Raw genomic sequence first — 22,690 nt, 5'->3', positions numbered from 1 at the left:
CCCCCACCCCGTTTGTTTCTGTCGGTTTCTCTGTTTTCCATAAAACTTCCTGGAAGAAATACAATATTTACATGAGAAATAAATAGAATAATACACCTGATTTCTGCTTTACCTGCTGGCAAACAGTCAGAGGTACTAGGGAAAGTATGGCTTGAATTCAAATCTCTCCCCGCCTGCCAACGGGCGGGGGAGCTGTGTGTGCGGGTCTCCGGAGAGCCAGGCTGGCTCTGCCCCGCAGCCGGGATCCAGGCGCCGCCAGGGTCGTGCCGCTCTGGGGTTTTTGCATAATTACCGGGCCCGGCTCCAGCGGGCGGCGGCGATGGTGCTAGCGGATCCTTCCCAAAATCACCGCAGCCACTCCCTCGGCCTGCCCACCCACAGAGGGGAGGCAAAGGGCCCTGGGGTGCCCGGTTCCTCCTGGCCCCAGAGCCGCCGGCGGGCGGGCGAGGTTCCTGCCTCCTTTCCCCTGTATGTTTGCCGGTGGGTGGCCGGGGTGGAGTGGGTCGGTTCCGCCCCACGGCGGGTCAGCACAGGATGGGGACACCATCGGCAGTCACCAGCCGGCCCGTGGTGGGGTCGTAGGTCCCCGCTAGGTAATAGAGGTCCTGGCGGTCTTGGTATTTCTTGCTCCTGGTCAGCTGCTCATAGTGCTCGCGCCCCACCACCTGGCACTTGTGAGAGATGGTCTGCACGTCGTTCTCGTCCTCGTGGCACGACTGGTACAGCGCGTTCTGCGGGCAGAGGGCAGGGTCAGGGTCCCCCGCGCAGGCCCCGGAGGCTTCTGACACTGGACGTGCTGCTCACCTAAGCCCAATGCAACCCGTCCTCCCAGCCACCGCAGGTCTCGAGCCTGTCCTAGCAACCCCTGGGCCTGTGCCGTTTGCCCAGTGCCCCCCCGTTTCCCAGGTCTGTGCCTGGCTTCCCAGCGCCCCCCACGTCCAGGGTCCCTGCCCAGCCGCCCACCCCCTCACCTTGCCGTCGCTCTGCCGCTTGCCCAGCTTGGTCTCCTCGGGGTGGTAGAACCACTTCACCTTCACCACCATGTTGCTGCCCCACGACTCCCACATGCTCTCGATGTGGCCGATGTAGGGCAGGTTGGGCCGCCCGGCCGAGAGGAAGACGGCGCAGTCGCCGATGCGCAGCGTCTCCTTGCCCCGCACGATGGCCTTGTAGAACAGCTTCCGCGCCTTGCCCTTCATGCCCCTTCTCTGCGAGGGGACGGAGACGCAGAGTCAGGTTCCTGTGGGCACCGGCCACCACAGCTCACGGCCCTCCCGCCCCACACCGGCATCACAGCCACTGGGATGAGGGGCCAGTAACAACATGGCTGCCCTGGTGGGGTTGGGGGGTCTGGTAGTGACACGACTCTTCCAGGTCCCCTCAGCGAGTCCATCACCTCCGTGAACGGCCCCCCCACAAGCCGGGGGGCTCTGGACAGGACAGGGCAGGCTCAGGGCTAGCGGCGAGGGGGAACCAAGAGCTGCCAACATGGAGGGAAAGGGCTGGGGGAGCGCCACGTCGTGTGCCAAACCGGGGCCCCTGCGGGGCAGTGTCTGCGCCCACGCAGCGGGGAGCGCCAAGGCAGGGATCGGGTCGTGGGGGTGCCGGCCCATTCCAACAGCTCCCCGACCCAACACGTCCCCGTTAGGGGCGCGCTCTGCCCCCCATCCCACCTGCTGGGAGTGCCCAACTCCTTCCGTTGGCCCCGCTCTAACAAGCCAGGGACAATCACATGGGAGACCTCTACCTGCCCTGCCCCTGAGGTTCCCTGGGGGGCGGAGCCAGACATACCAGGGGCGGGGCCGGATGTACCTGGGGGCGGGGCCAGGGCATACCTGCGTGGGGTTCCCCGACCACTTCCAGAGCTGCCGGGCTGGCAGGAAAGCAGAGATCTTTGGCCGATTTTCCACCGACGGCAGCCGCTGCCTCCGGGAGAACTCTTTGGCTTTGGAGAAGCTCAGGGCCTCCTTGCGCTTCAGCTTGGCCTTGGCGCTGGCGGCAGCCGCCTTGGCGAGGAAGCACCTCTGCGGGGCGCTGCTCTTGGCGCGCAGGGCCTCGGACTGCGCCAGCAGGGCAGGCACGGGGTGGGTGAGGCAGGTCTGCAGCAGCAGGGCGGAGTCCTCGTCGTCGGAGCTGTAGGAGGAGTCCTCGTTGTCGGAGGAGCAGAGGCTGGAGGTGGAGACGGAGCCGGAGGAGGAGGAGGTGGACGAGCCGGAGGAGGAAGACGAGACGGAGAGGCGCGTCATGAAGCGGGAGGGCACGTTGGCGCCCAGCCCGCCGGCCTCCTCGTCCTCGTCAGAGTAGGAGCTGTGGCAGTCGCTGTCGCAGTTCAGGGCGTAGTCGGCCTGGCCCGAGTACTTGCGCAGCGCCAGCCCCATGGGCAGCTGGTGCAGGGGGGACCGCCCCTTCTTGTCCTTGCACACCAGGGCCGGGTGGGCGTAGCCGTGGCTGGGCAGGGGCCGCTCCAGCTTGGTCCCAAAGCCCTTGTCGCTGATCAGCAGGGCCTTGCAGTTCTTGTTCTTGGGGGACGTCACGCCCTCGTGGTCCAGCTTGACCAGGTACTCGCTGCCTGCCTTCCTCCTGCCCCCCTTGCTCGCCTCCACCTCTAGCCTCTCCGCCTTCTTGGCCCGCAGGAGCTTCTGGGTGCCGGGCAGCACCAGGCCGGCGCCGGCCCCGAAGGAGGCGTAGGAGCTGGCGATCCTGCTGAAGGAGTCAGCCCCGAAGCCGTTGCCGAAGATGGGGGTGGCCACGCTGTGCACGGGGAAAAGCACCTCTTTGGCCCGCAGCTTCTTGGCGCTGCCGTTGAGCTGGAAGAGGTTCTGCAGCACGGCCGGGTTCTTGCTGGCCGCCTTCCGCTTGGTCTGGGCCACCGCGGACCAGCTCAGCAGGGGACTGCTGCGCCGGCCCAGGAAGTGATCGGCCGGCAGCGGCACCTTGGCACCCATGGTCAGCACCTCGGCTTTACCTGCCGGGGAGGGAAACAGCCAGGTCAGGGCAAGGGCTGCGGAGTACAGCTCTGGGCTGTTCCGATCCAGACCCTGCCCACCGTCCCCTCTACCCCCGGCATGGAGCCCCGCACACGCGCTGCCCCAGGCGTGGCTGTGCCAATTCAGCTCTCGCGTCGGGGACGAATGCGCTGGCTGGTGACAGGCACGATGCCAGCAGGGTGTGTGGGTCCCCCTCTGCCCCCTGTGCAGCTCTGCCAGCCCAGTCTGACCCACAGCCCCCTGCTAGCCCTGCCCCGGGCTCCCCACAGCTTCGCTGGTGCCCCTCGATCCTGACCTGCAGCCCCCTGCTAGGCCAGTCCTATGCCCCATGGAGTTTTTCCCTCCAGGGAAGAGCGTAGCCCTGCTGGGTGGGCCCCGAGCTCTGTCCGTTAGCAGAGCAGGCGCAGGACCCCCAGCCCGTTGGAGGGTAGCTCCCTGCCCCCTGCTTTACCTACCAGCTTTCTCTTTGCTTGCCGCCTTCTTGCCGGAGTTCTTGGCTGGCTCGGTGCAGTCGCGCCCGTCCGTGCCCAGGCTGGGGGCCACCTCGCTGGGTGGGGGGGCCTCGCTGGAGGACCGCTTCGTCCGCCGGCACGTGCTGGAGACCAGCAGAGCAGGGGAGGGCTCGGTGCCTGTAACCACAGCGAGCGTCACGGCTGGGGAGGAGACTCGCGCCCCGTAGCCAGCCTCCCCTGCAGCCGGATGGGCTGGCCCGGGGGCCGGGAGACCTGGCTGGGTCCCTGCCCTGGCCTCCCAGCAGTGGGAGGTCACTGCTCTGCGCCCCGGCCCCGCAGCCCCAACCCGTGCCTCTCTGCAGGGCTCCCCGCAGCCCCGAGCCCCCCTCCCTCCCCGGGGCCCCGCCGGGCGCCTCACACTGGATCTTGTAGTCTTGGGGCAGCAGGCGGATGTTGGACACCGAGATGTGGCCCGTGTCCCCGTCGTCGAACTCCACCATCACCGAGTCCGGGTCCTCCTCTTCCTCGTCGCTGGAGGGCCCTGGGGGGACATGCTGTCACCGCACGGCCACTGCCCCCCACCGCCAGCGCAGCCTCCTTCCCCGCCGGGCAGGGCCCCGGGCGTCGCTGCAACGCCCTGAGCAGGTGAGGCTCAGCAGGCAGAGCCGGCAGGACGGGGGGGGAGGGACAGTGGGGGGCATTTGGGAGGCGGGGGGGACGTGCGGGCACGGGCAGGGGGTGTCAGGTGGGGCTGGATGGGAAAAGGGCTCCCAGAGCATGGCAGGGCGCGGCCCTCGGCAGCTCCTCTGCTCCCGCCCAGCCACTTCGCCAGGCCAGGGCGCTGTCACCCTGCAGCAAGAGGGGCCCTGGCATGGGCATCTCTGGGCCACGGTCGCATCCGCAGGCAGCAGAAAGAGTTCTCCTCCAGCCAGACCCATCCCCGACCCCCTGCCTTGCCCCCCCATGCTGTGCCCCCGACGTACAGCCCCGTCTGCCCTGGCCCGCAGTGGGGCCGTGTCCCCCGCAGAGCCGCGCTCCCGGCCCTACGCCAGGGACGTGCCAGCCCTGCGGCCACCCTCCTCTCGCTGCCCCTGCCGCGACCCCTCAGCTTCCTGAGTGTCAGCCTCGGCTCTGCCTTTCTTAGCCCCCCCAGCACCCCCACGCTGCCCCCTGCCCCGAATCGCCCCCCCCCAGCGCACGCACCATGCCCCGGCCCCGGCCCGCCTGCAGCCCTGCGGGCTCCTCACCTCGCACCACGGTCCCCGGGTAGAGGCAGCGGGATTTCTGGCTCCAGTACGCGCAGACCCTGGCGCCGGCCGGGAGGTGGTGGCTGGACTGGGGTCTGGTGTCCAGCACCTGGAAGGAGACAACACCAGGGGTCCCCAGGGGCTCCTCTGCTCTGCAGGGCACCGGGGGGGAGGGAGGAGGGGGTGTGGCAGCGCCTGCCTGCTCTGCAGAGCTGGGGCCTCCGTCCAGGGGACAAAACCCCCTGAGGAGTGGGGCCAGCTGGTCCTTCCGGCGTGCTGCAGCCCGACGCCCCTGGGCACCTCCAGCGGCTCGGCAGACGTGCTCTGACGGCCGTGTCAGGGCTGCCTGGGGCGCAGCGCTGCCCCCCTGGCCTGGCTCCCCTCCCTGCGCTAGAGCCGGCGCATTGTGTGTGCTTGCCCGTGTTTGGCTTGGCCGGGCGCTCACCGGCTGTCCCTTCCTGCCCCCGCTCTGCGGGCGGCCTTGCCCAGATGGCCGGGAGCGTCCGATTGTTCGAGGCGGGTGGTTTCCCTCCCCGGGGGGGCTGCGGGCTCCGTTTACCCAAGGGGAGGGGGCACTCACGGCTTCCTGCAGCAGCTGCTCCAGCGAGTAGATCCGCTGGCGGTTTCCTCGCTCCCCCTCGATCACCACGCTGTAGCTGCAGGGGACGAGGCAGGGACAGCACCGGGGTCAGGCCAGCGCGGCCGGAAGGAGCGTGTCCCGCTCCACTCGCCTCCGCGTTCGGAGACCACCCGAGACGGGGAAGGTGGGGCGTCTGGCTGTGTGCTGGGAAGGGCCCGGCTGGCCGTGCCGGCCGGTCGTCTCTGGCCACAGCCTGTCGACCAAAGGGCCACTGGCCCTGCCTTCCTGTCCGTCCGCCCGCCCGCCTCCTTCCTTGCTGTTATTTCAGGGTCTTTCCTTTCCCTCCCGCCCCGGCTCCCCCTCGGCCCGCGTGGCCCTTACATGTCCGGAGGCTGCAGCGTCTTGACGCTCCCGGCGTAGAGCAGGCTGTCCTCCTTGGGGATAAGCACGCGCAGCCCGTCCCGCAGGTCCTCCTTGTGCACGGTGCAGGAGTGCGCTGTGGGGGAAGGTGCGACGTGAGTGCCCCAGGCAGCCGGCCCCTGCCTCTCGTTAGGAACGAGCTGCGGGGAGGTGCCGCTGTGCCCGCCGCTCCAAGGATCCCAGAGAGAGGTGAATGGATTGAGCCCCATGGGCCCACTCTTGGGAGGCTGTAGGGAAACTGAGGCACAGAGCGGCACAGTCACCCACCAAGCCGACGCCCGTGTCTCAGCGCTGGCTCCTCTGCCCCGGACCCACCTGAGCTGCGTCCATCCGTCCCACGCCCCAGGCTGCATTTACCGGACGGCGGCGCCGTCTGCCCTCCCCCCGCCGCCCCAGTGACCTGCCCCGGGTCGCTGGGCCCCGCTCACCGTGCGCCGCACGCCGCTCAGCCCCCAGCCGCGGGCTCTCCTCTTCCGAGAAGCTGCTGTTGTCATCAAAGTCGAAGTCGTCCTCCACGGCGAAGCTCTCCAGCAGCTTGCTGACCGCCCGCCCCTTGCACTGCGGGGACAGGGCGCCGGGGTCAGTGAGAAGCGCCCACCTCCTCCCGTGTCCGGGAGCCGCCAGGGAGCCCCTCAGCCCAGCCTCCAGCTGCTGGGCAGGTCACTCACTGCATCGGTTCACTGCCTTGAACCCAGGGCTCCAGCCCCCACCCCGTGGCCCGCTCGGTCTCTCCAGACAGCTCTGCCCGCAGGCCCCTGGCAGGGCCGTCTGGCTCCCTTACCTGTTTGGTGGCCACCTTGCTCTTCGCCTTGCCCAGCTTCTTGCCTTTGCTGAGGATGTTCTTGGCGTTCCTGGGCGAGAGGGCCAGGGCCAGCGCCCCGTTCTTCCGCTGCCAGCAGGGGCGAGGGGGGGGGACAGGGGTTAGCACACGGCCAGCTCCCGCCCGCGCCCAACCCGGGCTGCGCCCCAGAGACCCCCAACCACAGCCCCAGCCCACTGCCTTGCAATGTGCATCACGCACCCCACATCACCTGCAGGGCTGCCTGCTCCCCCCACGGAAGCCCCGTCCCCCCAGCGCTCACCCGCAAGGCCGACTGCAGCACTTTGCTCTTGCGGGTGGCTTTCTTCAGGCGCTCGCTGGAGATCTTCGCCCCAGCCTCCCTGGGTGCAAACGGCCTGGCTTCGATGCCGGGGAAGGGGCAGCCGCTGGGTGCCAGGCTGCCAGGACCGGATTGCACCAGCTGCCGCAGGCTCTCCTTGGGTTTCCCCTTCAGCTTCTTCTTGGCGACCCCCTCGCAGGCCCCCGTCTTCCTCCGGGCGGGCACCTTCTCCAGCTTCGCCGCGCCAGGCTCCGCGCCGGGCCCCGGGCGCCGCTTGATCTTGACTTCGCCCTCGGGGCTGGAGATTCGGCAAGACCCTGCAGGGAGAGAGGGAAGGGGTGGGCTACTTAGGACAGGGATCCGCCGACGGCCCGTCCCAACGCACCACCCTCCTGGCCTGCCATGGATCACGGGCACAGGGGATGCAGGGATTTCTTCCGGGCGTCTCGCCCACACCGGGTGCCCAGGGGGTGCTCTGCCTGCGCCGGCTCGGGACCTTGGCCAGCCGGGGCACGGCGTGGCTGGGGCCGGAGGTTTCCATCAGGGCAGTGGCCGGGCAAAGCATCTGGCTCCGCTTGCTGCCTCTCCAGCGTTGGGCAAAGGCAGCTCAGCCTCCAGGGCCTAACCCCCAGTTCGGGAGGGTCAGTGCGAGGGGGCCCCCATCCCTGGGGTCCCTGCGCCTGGCGCTGGACAATCCCCGGTACCCACAGCCTGCCTTTCCCGTTACCTAGCAACCCCTGCCTTTCCTTTTTCTTCTTCGCCTTCTGATTGGCTTCCATCTTCACCACGGAGGATGGGGAGGGCCCGACCACGGCGGGGGGCAGCGAGGGGGGCAGGCTCTCGTCGGGCGACAGGGCGGCGCCATCCTCGCTCTCGTAGTCTGCGTCTGCAGGGGGAGGGGTGAAGAAGAGACGGGGGTGGGTGGGGGAGCTGCAATGGTGGCAGGAGGCTGAGCCCCAGCCGGGAGGTGCCGGGGAGCGCGTGGGCATGGGGGGGGGGGCCTGTACCCACCCAGCCCCTCCTTTTCCCCGCCCTGCCTACGCCACCCTGCCTGGCACTGGAACCAGGGAGGGACCCGCTGGGCTGCCGCAGGGGCTCGGTGCGGCCCACGTGTCAGGACCCGGGGCGTGGCACGGCTCCAGGGACGTCGCCTGCTGGTAGCAGGGGGCCAGCAGCCACAGGCCTGCCGCATCCTCAGCCAGCGCGACAGCGGCTCGGGGAGTCCACAGGAGCCACCCGGGGCTTGCCCTGGGATACCCCTGGCCGGGCTGGAGGCGGGGCTGGTGTCCCCCTTCTCTGGCCCCGGCCCAGTGGGCAGCCAGCAGGCTAGACCCCCCCCGACGGCGGTAGAGCCGTGCTGGGCACACAGGCGTGGTTTGCTGGAGCCCAGCTCCCCTCAGTGCTGAACTCAGCCCCGCCAGGGCCAGCGCACAGAGCCCTGGATTTCCTCGTCTTATCTGCCCTTCCCACTTCTCTGCCCCTTCGCCCGGGGCACGGGGAGGGGGCTCCCCGGGGATGGCATCTCCTCCTCCTCCTTCGCAACGTGCGCTTCCTCTCCGGCTTCCTCCTTCCTGCCCGGCGGCCCCTCTCTTTGTTCTGTCGGGCCGAAGGGCTTTTGGGGAGAGGAAGCCGAGGATTTTTCCCAGTCGTGTGTGTCAGGGCCTGGCTGCCCGATAACCCTGCCCGGGAACTGCCGGGTCGCCCTGGAGGCCTCAGGAACCGGCCCGGGGCCAGGCAGCCGGAGGAGCTATTTTTAAATTCCTCATCCCACAGAGCTTCCTCCGCCTGTCGGCCGGATCCCTCCCTCGGTGGCTGCAGGTCTAACTCTCCCCTCTGTACACGGCCCCCCGCCCACCCCATCGCCCCGGGCGAGAGCCCCACACCTTGCTGCCTGGCAGCGCTCATTGCGCCCACAGAGGGATGCATAGACTCATGCCCAGGGCGTGCCCAGAGCAGGGCTCAACTGGCAGCTCAGCTGAGCGAGGGTATCTCTGCAGCAGCAGCAGGAAGGGGGGCAGCCCTAGAGCCAGGCGCCAGGGGGTCGCAACTGTGCCATGGCCCCCCCCCCAACCGTGCCTGGCCTGTGCTCTCCCCCACACCCGTACCTGCGCCGGTTGCCCCCGGGCTGGGTGCGGCTTTGAAGCTGGCAGCCTCCTGCTGCGGGTACTTGGCGGAGGCCGCGGCTTTGGCGCTCTTGGCCCTGGAGAGTTTCTTCTGGATCCTGCTGCCGGGGCTGGGCTCTTTCCTGCGGAAGGCGCTGATGCCCGCCGGGAGCCCTTTGCTCTTGACTTTCTGCTTCAGCTGGGAGACCTTGTGCGCCACCTTGGAGGCGAGTTTGCTCTGGGAGCCGCTCTTCTTACACGGCAGCTTGTCCTGCACGGGCCCGAGCAAAGCTCTCAGCAGGCACCCGCCAGAGCTGCACAGCTCGCCCGCCGCGCTCCGGCCCCCGTGCGCCCTCGGCCCGTTGGCAGCGGGGGGAAGGGGCTGGTTTCTCCCATCCCCCAGTACCAGGAGAGGAGCTGGGCTTCCTGGCGGGTTCTGCCAAGTCTCCTTACGCCCCGCCCGGCTCCTCGCAACGAGAGAGACCAAGACAAAGCCCGGGGCTCTCTGCAAACGGGGCCACGCGGGGATTGGTTCCCAGGCTCCCCTGGCGGAGCAGCCAAGGACGCCCGGGGAGCCCCGGGTGGCGTGGGCAGCGCCTCACCCAGCGTCCGGCTGGAGGCTGCTGTGCGGGGAAGGTGGCGTGGCCGCTCCAGAGACGGGGCTTGGCACCCGGTCGTCCTCCCGCCTTCCCCAGCCAGCCCTGCGGGGCCGTCCCCCGGCTCACCTGCGTGCTCGCCAGGCCGCTGTAGCCCCCCTCGGCGACCCTGCTCCGTTTCTTCTTGGGCTCCCCGCCGCCCCGCAGCTCCGCGCACAGGAGGGACAGGCTGGTCTTCACGGCCCTGCGATGGGGGAGAGCAGCCCTCAGTCAACGGACACGCCGAGACGCGGGTGTCAGGAACCCTGCCCCACTGCCAGCCCCACCGCTGGGAACCTACCCCACTGCCAGCCCCACCCCGCCAGGAACCCTGCCCTGCCGCCCATCCGGCTGCCCCAGGAATCGCAGCGTGCTGCTAGCCCCCCAGCCCCGATGCCAGGGCCTGTGGCTGAGCCTGACACCCCCAGCGACACCCCCCCCCCAGCCAAGCCCTCGCCCAAGAGCACCTGCCCCCCACAGCCACGGAGCGGGGAGCGCCTTGAACGCACCCGGCACCGGGCAGCTTATGGGGGCCGGAGGAGTGAGCTCTTCTTTGCCCCCCTCCCCGTCCGGCCCGGCCCCTTTGCCCAGAGCCACGTTCTGTGGGGCCGAGGCCCATGACAAGCAGTTGGTGACAGGCCAGGTCCGCGCTGGGCAGAGAACCAGAGCGGGTTCAAACGCCCACCCCGGCCTGGGGGTGGAACAGGGCGCGAGGCGCCTGGGTTCTCGGCCCACTGATGCGACTGGGGCCGCGTCGCCAGCTCGCCCCGAGCCTCCCTGTCCCACTGTATCAAATGGGGCCACTGACGCTTCTTGGCACCCTGGGGGGGAGGTAACTGGGGGGCAAAATCCATTGTCGTGCTTTGAGAGCCGTGGGGGAAGGAGACACATGGCGCATGCGAAGCGTTATTGCCCTTCAGCCCCACGCCCCTCCCTTCCCTGGCAGGTGCATTATTTTGGCGGGGGCTGTAGTGGGCTCCCCCCCACCCGCCAGCAAACACAATGCAGGCTGCAGCTGGGGCAGGCCAGACCCCCCCATGCCCCCCCGCATCTGCTCCCTCGGGGGGGGAGGGTCTCTCCGTGGGACATTCCTGGGCTTTTCGTGCCTTCCTGCCACATTCCTCCAGAGAGACCCAGAGGCGGCTGCTGCTGGAGTTAATTAATACGCCGGGGGGGGCGGGCGCCCGCGCTACGGACAATCGCCTCTTTCACCACCAGTCCCCAGCTGTCAGGCCGTTTTATGGGCACGGGGGCTGGCAGGGGAACGGCAGCTCTCCTCGTAGGGCTGGCCCGGCCAGGTAGATGAACCCTGCCAGCTCCCACGGGGCTTCGGACAGAGAGGAACGGATCTGGGGGCGAGGGACATCAGCGCTGCCGCCGGCGAGTGGGGGGGAATGGGGAGACCCCCCCCCTTCCCCAGACTGTGCGGGCTGCACAGGAGCTGGGGGCATTCATTGTTGGCTAATTGCTTTAGTCATTAGAGTGCAGTGAAAACCAGGGGAAAAGCAGCTGGGGTGGGGGGCTGGGAGAGGGAGTGAGGCCGGGGGGGCTGGGAGGCAGGTGACAAGTTCAGTGGGTGTCAGCCCTGCCCCCTGGGGACTCAGATCACAGCAGCTCGTGGGGAGCAGCACACAGAGACACTGGCCTGGCCTTGTCATTCCTGCGGGTCAGGGTGCCAGCCCCAGCCCCAAACACACACTGCCCTGCCCTGCCCCCCCCCCCCCCCCCCCGTGCAATCGGCGGGACCACCCCCAGGTCCCACGCGCCCCACAAAACATGAGGCCACGTTGCCAGCTCCACAACCCCGCCTGCGGCTCGGCACCAGCCCATGGAGACGGCAAGCCCAGAGGCGGGGGAGAGAACGTCCCCCCATTTCCCCTCCCTGTTCATTTCTGCCCCCTCCGATCCCAACGCTCCCGGGCTCCGAGGCCTGGTGACCGGAGCCCCTCCATGCTGGGAACGGGGCTGAGCCAAGCTCCCGGGAAGCTGACTTTGCTCCCCTGCCCTGGAGATCCAGCCCCCCGCAGCTCCTGCCGCTGTCACTCAACCTTTTGACCCGGCGCCCTTGGGAGACCTGGCACCCAGTGTCAGCCCGATGCCAGATTCCTCCGGGCGGGCGCGGGGAGGGAATCCCCGGCTAAGCAGAGAGCTTCGGGAGGGAGGAACCGGGGAAGATCAGCCAGGCAGAGCCACGCCGGGAAGGGAAGGAGGGATGCACCCAGCTCCCCATGTCACCGGCCGGGGCCCTTGGGCCAGAAAGGCGGGAACGGAGCCCCGCGGAACAGGAGCAAGCCACCCCCCCTCAAGGCGGTTCCACGGCCCAAGGCCACGGCTTTACTCCAGGGGAGTGTCTGGCTTTGGATGGCGTCTCTGCTCAGACAGCTCGGTGCCCTTGGGGAGCCTGGGGAGGCAGGAATGTTAGTGATAGGATGGCGGCCAAAGGGCCGGAGCTGCAGCTGCTGGAGGAGCCTTCGCTACCCAGCTGGGGCCAAGACTGCATGCAGCACGCGGGGCGGGGCTGGTGTGCGGGGCTGCAGGCTCACCGCCTGCGGGGGCAGATTTCCTGTGGCAGGGAGGGGCACGGCTGTGAGCAATGAATGCGCCAGGGGGCGTCTGTGCAAAGACGGGCGCGTGTACAGGCTAAGCAGCAGCACGTGGCGCCACGCTGGGCGTGCAGGCGTGTGAGCACGGTGAGCCCACAGCAAGGCCGTGTGTGGCTGCACCTGCCTGGCGCGAGGGCCGTGCGATTGTGCATTGGAGCACGCAGACGTGAGCGTGCGCCTGGGTATGCGTTGGTGCACTCGTACGTGAAAGCGGGCCAGGCCGCGTGGACGCAGGAAAACAGGTGCCTGAACACGTTTGACGGAGCATGCGTGTGCATGAACGTGGCTGCGCGTGCGCCGGCGGGGGTAGGCGCAGGCGTGGCAGGAACATGTCTGGGTGTGGGCACCACCCGGGCACATGGCACAGACCCACCTGAGGTTCTCATTGGCCACTTGATCGGCAAAGCCAGGAAAGCAGACGTTCCAGTGACCCTGGGCCCTGTACCAGGGGAAGGGCCCCGATCTGGGACCCACCCTGGCATTTTCTCCCCCTCCATCCCCACCAGACAGCCGGCAGCTCAGGCACCTCTGGCCCGGTTTGTCACTAGAGGGGGCAGACCTGCTGTGGGCACAGCGCTTATGGCAGCGTGGGCGTGTCAGGGCACCGAGGGGCAGGCTGGGTGTGGGACTCTCCTTCCGGGCTCTCAGAGGGCTGCAGGAAGCTGCAGGGGTTTGAGGCTGGGAGGGGGGCAGGGATTGCTTCTTTCCCCTGGCTGGGGGGAGGGAGCAAAACCAGTTGTCCAAATAGCCCAGGAGAATTCCCACCAACCATATGGCCCAGCCATGTTGCAACCCTAAGCCAACACTAACTGCTTTTTTTTTTTTTTTTTTACTTTAACTCTAACCTTCACTACATTTGCTAATGTTTTGTGACATAAAACCTAGAGATTAATTTTTTTTCTGTGTCTTAATTGAAGGAACCATTTAGTGCAGATTTAACTATTATTACCAAATCATCAGGATTGATGCACTGCACACACATACTCCAATCATGTTTGGACTAGCGCTGAGGATTTATGCAAATGGGCCTGCCGGGAGAGGCAATTTGTAGCAGAGAAGGACAATTATACAGGGCCCATGAGTGGGAGAATGACTGCGCCGGGCGGCTAATGGATAATAATAAAGCGCCAGCAGCACTGCAGCGTGACCAATGACTTTATACAGCACAGATAAAGAGGCTTTTATGCAACGCTGCGTTCCCCTTCCGAGGGGGGGCTGCTCCCCGGAACTGTGCAGCAAGCAAGTCGGAACCGCGATGGGCAGGGAGCACAATGTGCAGAGCGGACAGAGGAAGCCAGCCTCGCAGACAGACAGCCCCTTTCTCCAGCCCCGTTTGTCTCTCCGCATCCCGGGGTGCTCTGCCAACTGCGCACACAGCAATGGCTTCGCCTGCCGCCGAAATGCTGCCAATTCTGGGGCAGAGGAGCTGCGAGGCAGACAGTGCAGTGCGGAAGCAGGAAGGGGACCAAGGACACCAGGACGTGATCCTGTAACAGCCCTGCCGAGTGCAGGGGGCTGCAGGTTTACAGTCTCAGCTGAGGCTCTTGTACACACACAGCGGTGCCCGGCGCTCGGCATGTCATCCGCTGGGCTTTAAATCTGGGGTTCCTGGCAGCCCTGAGCCTTTCTGACCTGGTGCCTAGACAGCCAAGCCCGCCCCTCCAGAAGTAGCTCCCTGACTCACAGCTGCCATGCTGGGGATGGGGAAAGAAACTCCACACTCACTAGTCAGGAGACAACGTACTCAGCGCACGCCCCAGAGCCGCAGCATGGGGCTTCCTGGGGCCAAGCGACCCACAGAGACGGGGCCGAGCTGCCGGCATCTCCCCATGATCCCGACAGCGCCACACGCGGCACCACTCACTTGACTTTCCTGCCGTCGGCCCTGCTGAGCGCGTTGTTCTGCCGCAGGGTGCTGAGCGTGCTGGAGTGCTTCCGTTTCCTCGGCCGCCCCGGGCCGCGCCGCGCCGGACTCCGTGAGCTCTCCTCACGCCTGGGGGCACCAGCCACAACAAAACCAGAGTGAGCCGGCAGATCCACCGGAACTCGCCTCCCACCCCTCGGCTCTGGCCTCGGCCTGTGTGTCTTCTCCACTGACTGGCTCTTTGTCTGAACTAGGCTGAGAATGGCCTCAAACTCATCACACCGGTGACTTTTCACCTGCCTCGTTTTCCTGCTGCTATTACAGGTTCTCCCCAGGGAGGGAGCTCTGACAGATCATGGGGCACTGGGCAGAGGACTCAGGGGCTCCCTCCTCTTTTTTCTGTGGCAGCTTCCCCCCCCCAATACTCCATCCACCCCTCCCGTTCTCAGGCTGGCTGCCCGCCCCCTCGCCCTGCTGGCGCTGTGGGAGGGGGGCCGGGCTGCAAAAGGCTGACGGGGAGCAGGGGGCAGAAAGGGACCTACTCGTGGTCGTGCCGTCGCTGCAGTTTCACCAGCTCCCGCTGCTTCTCCTTGTAGCGGCGCTGCAGCTCCGCCAGCCGCATCCTCATCTCCACCTCCTGCGTATGCAGCTGCTCAATGGCAGCCTTCAGGGGGCAGACCTGGGGGGAGGGGCAGGCCCAGCGTCAGCGTGGCGGGGGGGGGGGAAGGGAGAGCCAAGGGGCTGCAGGCTGGGCGGCCAGGCACTCCCTTCGCTGGCGTTGCCAGCCTGGACCGCCTTCTCCTCCTGAACCTGCCTTGGGAGCCCGGTGAAGGGCCAAGAGCAGTAACAGCTTTGGCTGCCCGGGAAGAGACAATCGGGCACATGCCCTCCCCACCCCCTCTCCAGGATCCCGGATGCAATGAAGGATCCATCTGCCGGGGTCAGCTACCACCCCACCCAGCCACCGGCTCCCCACGGCTCCGCTTCCCATCGGGCCACGCACCCGGGCCCCTTGGGGAACTGCCCGATGGGTGACTCTGGCGAGACAGAGAGCGTGCTGGAGTCCGTGCGCCAGGGAATGCGTTCAGCTCTGGGGCGTGGCAGGAGCCGGGCAGGGCCAGAGGACGAAGGGGGCCGTGGAGACAGCAAGGATCTCCTAGGAGTGGCGAGAGATGCCGCCATCAGGCCCTGGGGCTCGGGGGCTTTTCCCTGGGGGTCGCCGGCTGGAATGCAGCCTGGCGGGCGGCTCTGGAGCGCCATGGTGCACGCTGCACCAGCTGTTTCCATGCAGCGGCTCGCGGCGGGGCTGGCACTCACGGGTTTGGCTTTGGGGATCCAGGTGTATTTCCGACGTGGGCCCCGGGCGCGGGGGGCCAGGGGAGCCGCCAGGGGGCTGAGGCCGGGCGGGCTGCTCTCCACGCCGGCCGCCTCCACCAGGGCAGCGATGGTCGCCAGGTTCCGCAGGTTGACGGCCACCAAGTCTTCATCCTCCGCTGCGGGGAGCAGAGCGGTCAGGGGAGGGAGAGCCGCCCCCAGCCCCAGCAGCGGGGTGAACCCCACTCCCCTCCCCCCTGCCTCAGAGGCGCTCTCGGCTCATTAGCTACTGAACCCCCTGGCACAGGCAGCTGGGCTTGGACCCCGGAGGGGCTGGGCACTGCCCTGGGGCCTCGGCCGGTGCTTTGGCAGGCCCTGCCGGCTGGTACGGACGTGCCCCGGGCCTGGCGCCAGGCTCCAGAGACTCTGCTTGTCCCATAGACATCGGCTGCCTGGCTCCCGGCCCCGGCCGAGCCCGGCACGTCGCGGCTGTTTATTACCGGCAATCCAGCCGGAGGGGGATTTACGGGGACGCCAAATACCTCGGCCTCAGAGTCCTGGCGGGTCCATACTGGGAGGGGTGGAGTGGGGGGGCTTTCCCAAGCCAAAAGTCATGGGATGGCAGGCAGGGGTCAGAGCCAGGCATAATGGGGGAGAGCTCAGACGTGGGGGGCGACCAGCCTGAGAAGCAGGCACCAGGGCAGGACCCTGTGGGTGTGGCTGGGCGGGGAGGGGTCAGGGTCCCCCCGGGTGGGGGAGGCAGCGCAGCTTCTCCCCGTGCTGGTCTGTGCTCAAACACTGAAGGGACAAGCCTCAGCGCCTGGGGTCTGGGCCACGGACCGGCCTCGCCAGCCAGGTGCAGCGAGGGTGGCTATGCACACGCGTGTGCGTGGCGTGCGAGGTGAGCGCGCCCATGCCGGGCGCGCGGGCAACGCTGTGCACTCCAGGCGTTGGGCACTGGGTTGTGTTTGCTGACGTGCACGTGGGGCGGGCGTGTCGGGGCAGTGCACGTGGGCGTGGCAGGGAGGCCGGCGTGTGGTTTCCGGTCTGTGGTGGGCACGGGGGCGGGTGGGGAGGGGGCTCTGGGACCAGTAGCTGTCGGAGCAGCGAGGAGGGGCAGAGCCTTGGGCAGGATAGCCGGCAGCACGCAGGAGGGTGGAGGGGGTCATTTCTGGTGCTGCAGCGACAGCGAGCGAGGCGCAGGAATACAACGGGTTGGGGGATTTTCTGCCTCTATAATTGAAGGCAATAAACAGCTCGAGCCCGGACACACGGCCCCGGCAAGCTCCCTGCACCGAGCCCCGTGTGCTGGGCAAAGCGCTTGGGCAGGAGCGTGCCAAGGGTCTCTGGAGTCCCATTCCCTGCCCATCGGTGCCCCATTCCCTCACGTCGGTGCCCCATTCCCTGCCGCCGGCTCCAGCTGCAGAGGGGTTTGTCGGCTTCCTTGTTCCTGCTGGGACATCCAGAGGCCCCGGGTCCTCGAGAGGGCAGGATCGCTCCAGTCGGCTCCCAGGGCTCGGAGGTGGGAAGGGCTCGGGGGGCCCATCCGCTCCCTTCCCCAGGTACAGGCCGGGGTTGCTCCTGCCAGCCTGCTCTCCAGGCCTTGCCCAAGTCTCGCGTGACTGGGGTCAAGCCGTGGGGTCCCTCCCTCTCCTCCGATCCCGGTGCCCCTTCCCGGATCCTCCTGCTGTCAGAGGCCTGGCTCAGGAAAACCACACTGGCCTGGCAGGGAAGGCGCTGGGCTGAGCCCAGGAATCCCGGATGTCGAGGGAGGAGGGACCCCTGGCACCCCACCGCCTTCCCAACACGCGCTGCCCGGGGACGTTCCTGGCAGGCAGGGCAGGGCCAAGCTGGGACCCTGCTGCCCCCTTCCATAGCCTGCACGGGGTCATGTCTGCACTGCCCCACACTGCAGCCACCCCGCCCCGACGCCAGCCCCACTGCGCAGCTGACCCACCCGATATGAACCCCCTGGTGCAGCCACATCACCCCACTGCAAACCGTTATTTGTCCTGGTGCAGCAGGTCTGCAGTGGGGCTACCCCCATGGTTCACGCCCCAGCAGACACACCCCGGGATCCTGCCGGAGGGTGGAGGGGGGGCATTGGCCGGGCCCATGGGTTGGGGCGCGCCAAGTCACAGCCCCACGAGCCCACGGTGTTGCCCACACGAGGCTGCGCTGAGGAGGGGGTGTCCAGAGAGCCGAGGGGCTGCAATATGGGGGGAGGAGCCTGGCGTGAGGTATGGGGGGTGGGTGGGGGGTGGCAGGTCCTTACCTCCCACTGCCGCGTCGCACCTCTGCTGCTGGAGCTCCAGGTCGGCCAGCTCGCTGAGCAGGGCAATGCCAGGAATCCCTGAGCCACCCGGGCAGGGCACGGGGGGCGCCGCTGGCAGGGGCGTGCCGGGCGGGCTCAGGGCAGGCAGGTCTCCCAGGTCGATGCCCGCGATGATCAGTGCGTCCAGCCCGCTCACAGCACCCTGGAAGCCACTGCCCGCCTGCAGGGTGTCGCCTTCCTGCTCCTCTTCGCAGCCGGCCTCCCACCCCGACGCCTCGCCCGTCTCCTCCTCCGCGGCTGTGCCCTCCGCGGCGGGTCCTGCCGGTGCCCCCAGGAGCAGCGCGGCACCCGGCTGTTCCTCCAGGCCCCCGCTCTCCTCCGGAGCCACCTGAGCCGCGGCCAAGCTGTGTCCCCCCAGGAGGGGGCCGTAGGGCGCCCCTCCCAGCTCCTCCGCCGGGCCCCGTCCTGCTGCTGGCCCCAGCCGCTCCCCGGAGGCCTGCCCCGGGGGGAGGAGGAGGTGGTGGTGGTGGAGATGCTGGCCCGTGGCAGCCTGGGCCTGGGCCTCTGCCTTGGCGCCCTCCGCCGCCCGCCCGGCCTCCTCCAGCGCGGCCGCGGCGGCCCGGTGTGGCTGCTCCACGGGGCTGAAAGTCCGGGACTGCTCGGGCTCGGCTGCCGGCGAGACGCTTTGCATAGTGTCGGGGTCGGCCGGCTCGGCGGCATGCACGGCGTGCGCCAGCGGTGAGGAGTAGCCCATGCTGACGGCGGGGTAGCTGTATCCCGGCGGCAGGTCTGCAGGGGAAGGCAGCGTGGTCAGTGGGGCAGGGGAGGGGACCGCCCGCCTGTCCCCGAACGCCAGGGGCCAGCCCCAGGTACAGCGGGGAGACGAGGAGGGGCTCTGCCCCCCGCCACCCCAGCGTCTCAAGGTCTCCCACCCTCGAGGCCAGTGCAGACACTGGGTCCCTCACCCGGACGCTGCCCCCTGGCCTTTCTCATCAGCCCCGTGGGCCCACCAGCGGGTCAGAGGCGCCTGGCGTCTGCCTGCCTGGGGATCCCCCTGCCCCGAGCCCCCAGGGGCCGTGGCTAATTGGCCCACGCGTTTGCCAGGGCTTGTGCCTCCCCTGTGGGGACAAGTGCCTGGGCGGGAAGCCCGGCTCTGCCCTGGGGACGGGGGCCGTGTGGGATGCATGTGGGATGCGCAGGCCCCGTGCCCCGTTCCCCTGCTGGCGGGCACCACGATGGCGACCCCGGCACCGGATGTTACGTGCAGCTCACGGGTTCCAAAGCCAACGCTGGCTGCGATGCCTGCGGGGTTAAAGGCCCTTGTCTGAGGGCTGGCACCGGGCGGGAGCCGGGCAGCGGGACCATGCCTGGTGGATTCCCGGGGCCAGGTCCCTGCAGGTGCTAATCAGCTGAGCTGCATGGTCTGCAGTGGGCACGGGCCCCTCTCCCTGCTCCGGCACTGGGTCACCCCACGCTGGGCTGCATGGGACGGGCAGGCTCTGGCCTGGCTGACGCCCCATGTGCCCCACTCGCTTTTTCTCCTACAAACAGGCCAGGCTGCCAGCTCCCTCCTCCCCCCCAATCCCTGATCTGGCCTCCGCCCCCACCCCCACGGGAACCAGGGCCACCCCAGCACCCCGTCCTGCCCCCAGGCGCCCTGAGCTGCCAGTGCCCCACGGCCTTGTCACCACGGTGCCATCCGCTGTCCGGACAACGCCGGATCCTTCTGCCCCACGGCCACAGACCCAGCTCCCTGCCCGCAATCCCTGCCACCAATGGGGGGCTGGCCCTCCCCGGCCAGCATCAGGCTCAGGCCCCGGCACTCCCAGGCCTCCGCTCCCCCCACCCCGCCCCGGCGCGCTCCCCACCTGGCTCCAGCGACGTGGAGTAGCCCCGGGGCGGCTGCCCCTCCCCTCGCTTGTCCTCCGCTTGGTTGCCCTTGGAGCTGGGCGAGGGGCCGGGGCTGGCGGGCGGGGAGCGCGGGGCGACGGCTGAGCTGGGGGCCGGGCAGACGGGTAAAGTGCAGGGGGCGGCGGGGTGCGCCGAGGGGCATTTCGAGGGGTGCCGCAGGGCGGGCGAGTGGCAGCAGGGCGAGAGCTTGGCGGGGCAGGGAGCCGGGGAGGAGAGGCCCTTGGTGGGCGGCGTTAAGGCAACTGGTTTGTGGGAGAGTTTGAGGGGCTTCTCGGGGGCCGGCTCCTCCAGCTCGACAGGCTGCTCCTCGGCCTTCCGCTGTGGGGCAAGGACACAGACAGGTCACCCCATGGCCCAGCCCCACAGCCCAGCCCCATGGCTCAGCCCTGGACAGGTCACCCCACGGCCCAGCTCTGGACAGATCACCCCATGGCCCAGCCCCACGGCCCAACCCTGGACAGGTCACCCCAAGGCCCAGCCCCACGGCCCAACCCTGGACTGGTCACCCCACGGCCCAGCCCCACGGCCCAGCCCAATGCCCACCCGGTGCCGGCTCCCCAGGCGTGAGGCTGCAGAGGGCTCGGAGGAGCACGTGTCCCAGCAGGACCCTCCTTTGAAGCCCCCCCAACCCGGCTCACCTGGATCTGCGACTGTCTCTGCAGCTCCAGCGCCTGGGCCGTTCTCTGCTGCTGCAGGGCGTAGAGCTCCTGCTGCCGGAGGAACTGGGAGCGCGAGTACACGGGCAGCTGGCCCGCGTGCTGCAGGTGGGAGCTGGGGCCCCGGCCCGGGTACATGGGTGGCCACAGCGACGCCTGGTCCATGACGTCAGCTGGCGAGAAAGCGAGCGAGCAGGGGGGTTAGCCTGGCAGCCGCAGCCCGTTAGCCCAGCCCCGCCGGCACCCGCCCTGGGCCAGCCAGAGCTCGGCCCGGCCCCGCTTCCCGCCCTCCACGTCACCGACGCACCCTTGGCCCAGGGAATTGGGGCGAGAGGGACAAATCCAGCTGGGAGCAGCGTCGCCCCGGGCTGCCGCCCTCCCCGGGGCCCCTTACCCAGCGTGTGTGGGGCACCGTGGGCTGGTGGCTCCGTGGGCAGGATGACCAACTGGGCTGGAGGGTCCTGGGGCAGGGGGAACACGGACTGCATGGTGCTGGGCATGGAGGCGGGGAAACCGGGCGGCAGGTTCTGATGCAAGGCTGGATGGCTGATGCCTGCGGAGGGAACAAACACGGAGGGATCACGAAGGCTGGCGCGGCCAGAGGCGCCTCCCCAGGGTCCCTCGTCTCAGCCGAGCGGGCTGGCACCGAGGCCAGGAGACTCAGAGGCGGGTCAGCGCAGCGAGCCGCCAGGCTCTGTGCGTGGCTGGGACACCCAGCCCACGGCTGTGGGGAGAGAGGTTAGAGCAGCTGACCATCCCCGGGGCCCAAGGAGTCTGGGGGCTTTGGCAAGGGGCTATCGCCCTAACCTCTGCAAGCCCTGGCAGCTCCGGTCAGCATCATCCATGGTGCCTGCCCATGGGAGGCCAGGGCAGGAAGAGCCGGGGGCTGCGGGTCGGGAGTGAGGCGTGCCCCCAGAGGTGTGTGGCTGGCCTCGCATGCCCAGCCCCTGCGATGCCCGGTCCCAGACAGGCTTTGTCACATTCACAGGTTTGCCCCGAAACACGGAGCGCAGCCACGTGCCCAGGGCCGTGGGTGGCAGGAGCCGGGACTGCGGTTTCCTGGGACCCCGTTTCCCCAGCTGCATCCAGCCCGCGACACCCCGCACTGACCGTACGAGTGGCCCCCCATCCAGATGGAGGGGCTGCGGGTCCGGGGCAGCCAGTGCGGGTGGGTCGGGTGCGCGTGGGCTGTGGGGTCCCCTCCCAGCTGGCCGGCCTGGAGGGAGGAGCCGCCTGCGATCATGAGGTGGGGGGTTAGGTCGCCCGGGCAGCCACTGGAGGGGTGGATCCTGGCGAACTCCACAAGGTCCTTGTTATCCCTGCAACGTGAAGGGGAGACGCAAGGCAGGTGAGAGGGGCCGTGGGCCGCCCGGCGCAGGGAGCCTGGAGCTGCCCATCCCACCCGTGCCCACTGCCACCCCCCATCAATGGGAACAAAAGAGCAAAGGACCAACCCCCAAGCATGGTGTTGGGTGTTCCCCGTGGCTGCCATGTGCCCAGCCGACTCAGGGTTCCCTCTGCCCCACCCGGGACCAGCTGCCATGTGAGTCCCCAGAGCCAGAGGCACGCGCTGGGCTCCGTGTGCATCCCAGGCGAAAGCCCTTCCCAGGATGGGCCCCATCCCTGCTTTGCCGAGGGGAAACGGGGGTGCCCCAGGCCAGGCCCACGGCAGAGGTGGGAGCAGAACCCAGGTGTCCTGGTGCCCTGGCCTGCGCTGCCCGGCCTGGTCCACAGGCTCTCGGGGAGTGACAGGGTCGGCGTCCAGCTGCCTCCTCCCCCTTGCTCCTCCCAGCCACGAATGGGCCTGATCCTGGGGCGCTGGGCACCCCTGGGCACCAGCGCATCATGCCCCTCAGACTGGGCCCATGGTTTGGAGGATGAAGCTAGGGGCTTTGGCACAGCCTGGCCCCCATCCGGCATCTGTCCCATCCACAGCCCAAAGCCCCCGTCGGGTCCCAGAGCCCTCGGGGGTCACCCACGTCCCCTGTAAGGCCCAGGGCAGAGAAATGCAGGGGACGTAGGGGTGGGGTGGGGGCCACCCAGCCTGGCTGCCCGGCTGGCGTGTGCCGTGGCGCGCTGGGTCCTTACTGGAGAAGAAGCTCTCGGCTCGTCAGCCCCAGCCGCTCCTCACACAGGCGGCTCCGCTCTTCCTCTGCCTCCAGGTCGATGACGTGCATGGGTCGGGCTGAGCCGCGGGAGGGAGACACGGGAGAGAGACGTGAGGGACGGGATCCCACCGGCGGGGCGCAGGCACGCGCCTCTCACCCTGGGCTCCCGGCTTCAGTGGGGCACAGGGGCCGGGGTCTCAGCCTGCCCCTGCCTGTGCCCATCTCACCCCCCCTCCCCTGCGGGGGGCCGACCTGCGCGCTTGCTCTCTACAGGACGCTGCACCGGGCTGTGAAATTATGGGGGTGGGCTAAACGGCACACACAGAGCTGGGATAGCGGGGGCTGCGGGTCGGGGCTGAGGGGCAGCAGTGGAGCCGGGGCGGGGGGCGCCGGGATACTGGGGGCTGTGCTGAATTGGGGCTGGCAAAGCTGCGGT

At 68.6% G+C, this 22,690-nt stretch overlaps 1 protein-coding gene across 1 annotated transcript in view; it reads right to left on the bottom strand.

Annotated features, from left to right (window-relative positions):
• Position 1: 1 nt before the first annotated feature.
• Positions 2-22,690, bottom strand: part of BAHCC1 (BAH domain and coiled-coil containing 1) — a 67,277-nt gene continuing 44,588 nt past the window's right edge. The window contains exons 6-28 of the mRNA XM_067547263.1: positions 22,235-22,331; positions 21,257-21,465; positions 20,541-20,699; positions 20,129-20,319; positions 19,448-19,808; positions 17,580-18,368; positions 15,308-15,483; positions 14,533-14,669; positions 13,991-14,119; positions 9,614-9,728; positions 8,892-9,159; positions 7,514-7,672; positions 6,769-7,103; positions 6,468-6,575; positions 6,115-6,244; positions 5,648-5,762; positions 5,267-5,342; positions 4,687-4,795; positions 3,858-3,980; positions 3,443-3,616; positions 1,836-2,965; positions 972-1,208; positions 2-731 (exon numbers count right to left, since the gene is read on the bottom strand). Coding sequence (XP_067403364.1) covers positions 525-731; positions 972-1,208; positions 1,836-2,965; positions 3,443-3,616; positions 3,858-3,980; positions 4,687-4,795; positions 5,267-5,342; positions 5,648-5,762; positions 6,115-6,244; positions 6,468-6,575; positions 6,769-7,103; positions 7,514-7,672; positions 8,892-9,159; positions 9,614-9,728; positions 13,991-14,119; positions 14,533-14,669; positions 15,308-15,483; positions 17,580-18,368; positions 19,448-19,808; positions 20,129-20,319; positions 20,541-20,699; positions 21,257-21,465; positions 22,235-22,331 — 5,534 coding nt within the window. The 3' untranslated portion in view covers positions 2-524. The remainder of the gene's footprint in view (positions 732-971; positions 1,209-1,835; positions 2,966-3,442; positions 3,617-3,857; positions 3,981-4,686; positions 4,796-5,266; positions 5,343-5,647; positions 5,763-6,114; positions 6,245-6,467; positions 6,576-6,768; positions 7,104-7,513; positions 7,673-8,891; positions 9,160-9,613; positions 9,729-13,990; positions 14,120-14,532; positions 14,670-15,307; positions 15,484-17,579; positions 18,369-19,447; positions 19,809-20,128; positions 20,320-20,540; positions 20,700-21,256; positions 21,466-22,234; positions 22,332-22,690) is intronic.

Source organism: Emydura macquarii, unplaced genomic scaffold (genome assembly GCF_026122565.2).
Source record: "Emydura macquarii macquarii isolate MOO-44397 ecotype Brisbane River unplaced genomic scaffold, CSIRO-AGI_Emac_v2 contig_1230, whole genome shotgun sequence".
Lineage (NCBI taxonomy): Eukaryota > Metazoa > Chordata > Testudines > Chelidae > Emydura > Emydura macquarii.
Note: the sequence above shows the minus strand (reverse complement) of the source record. Positions and strands in the feature narration are given on the sequence as shown.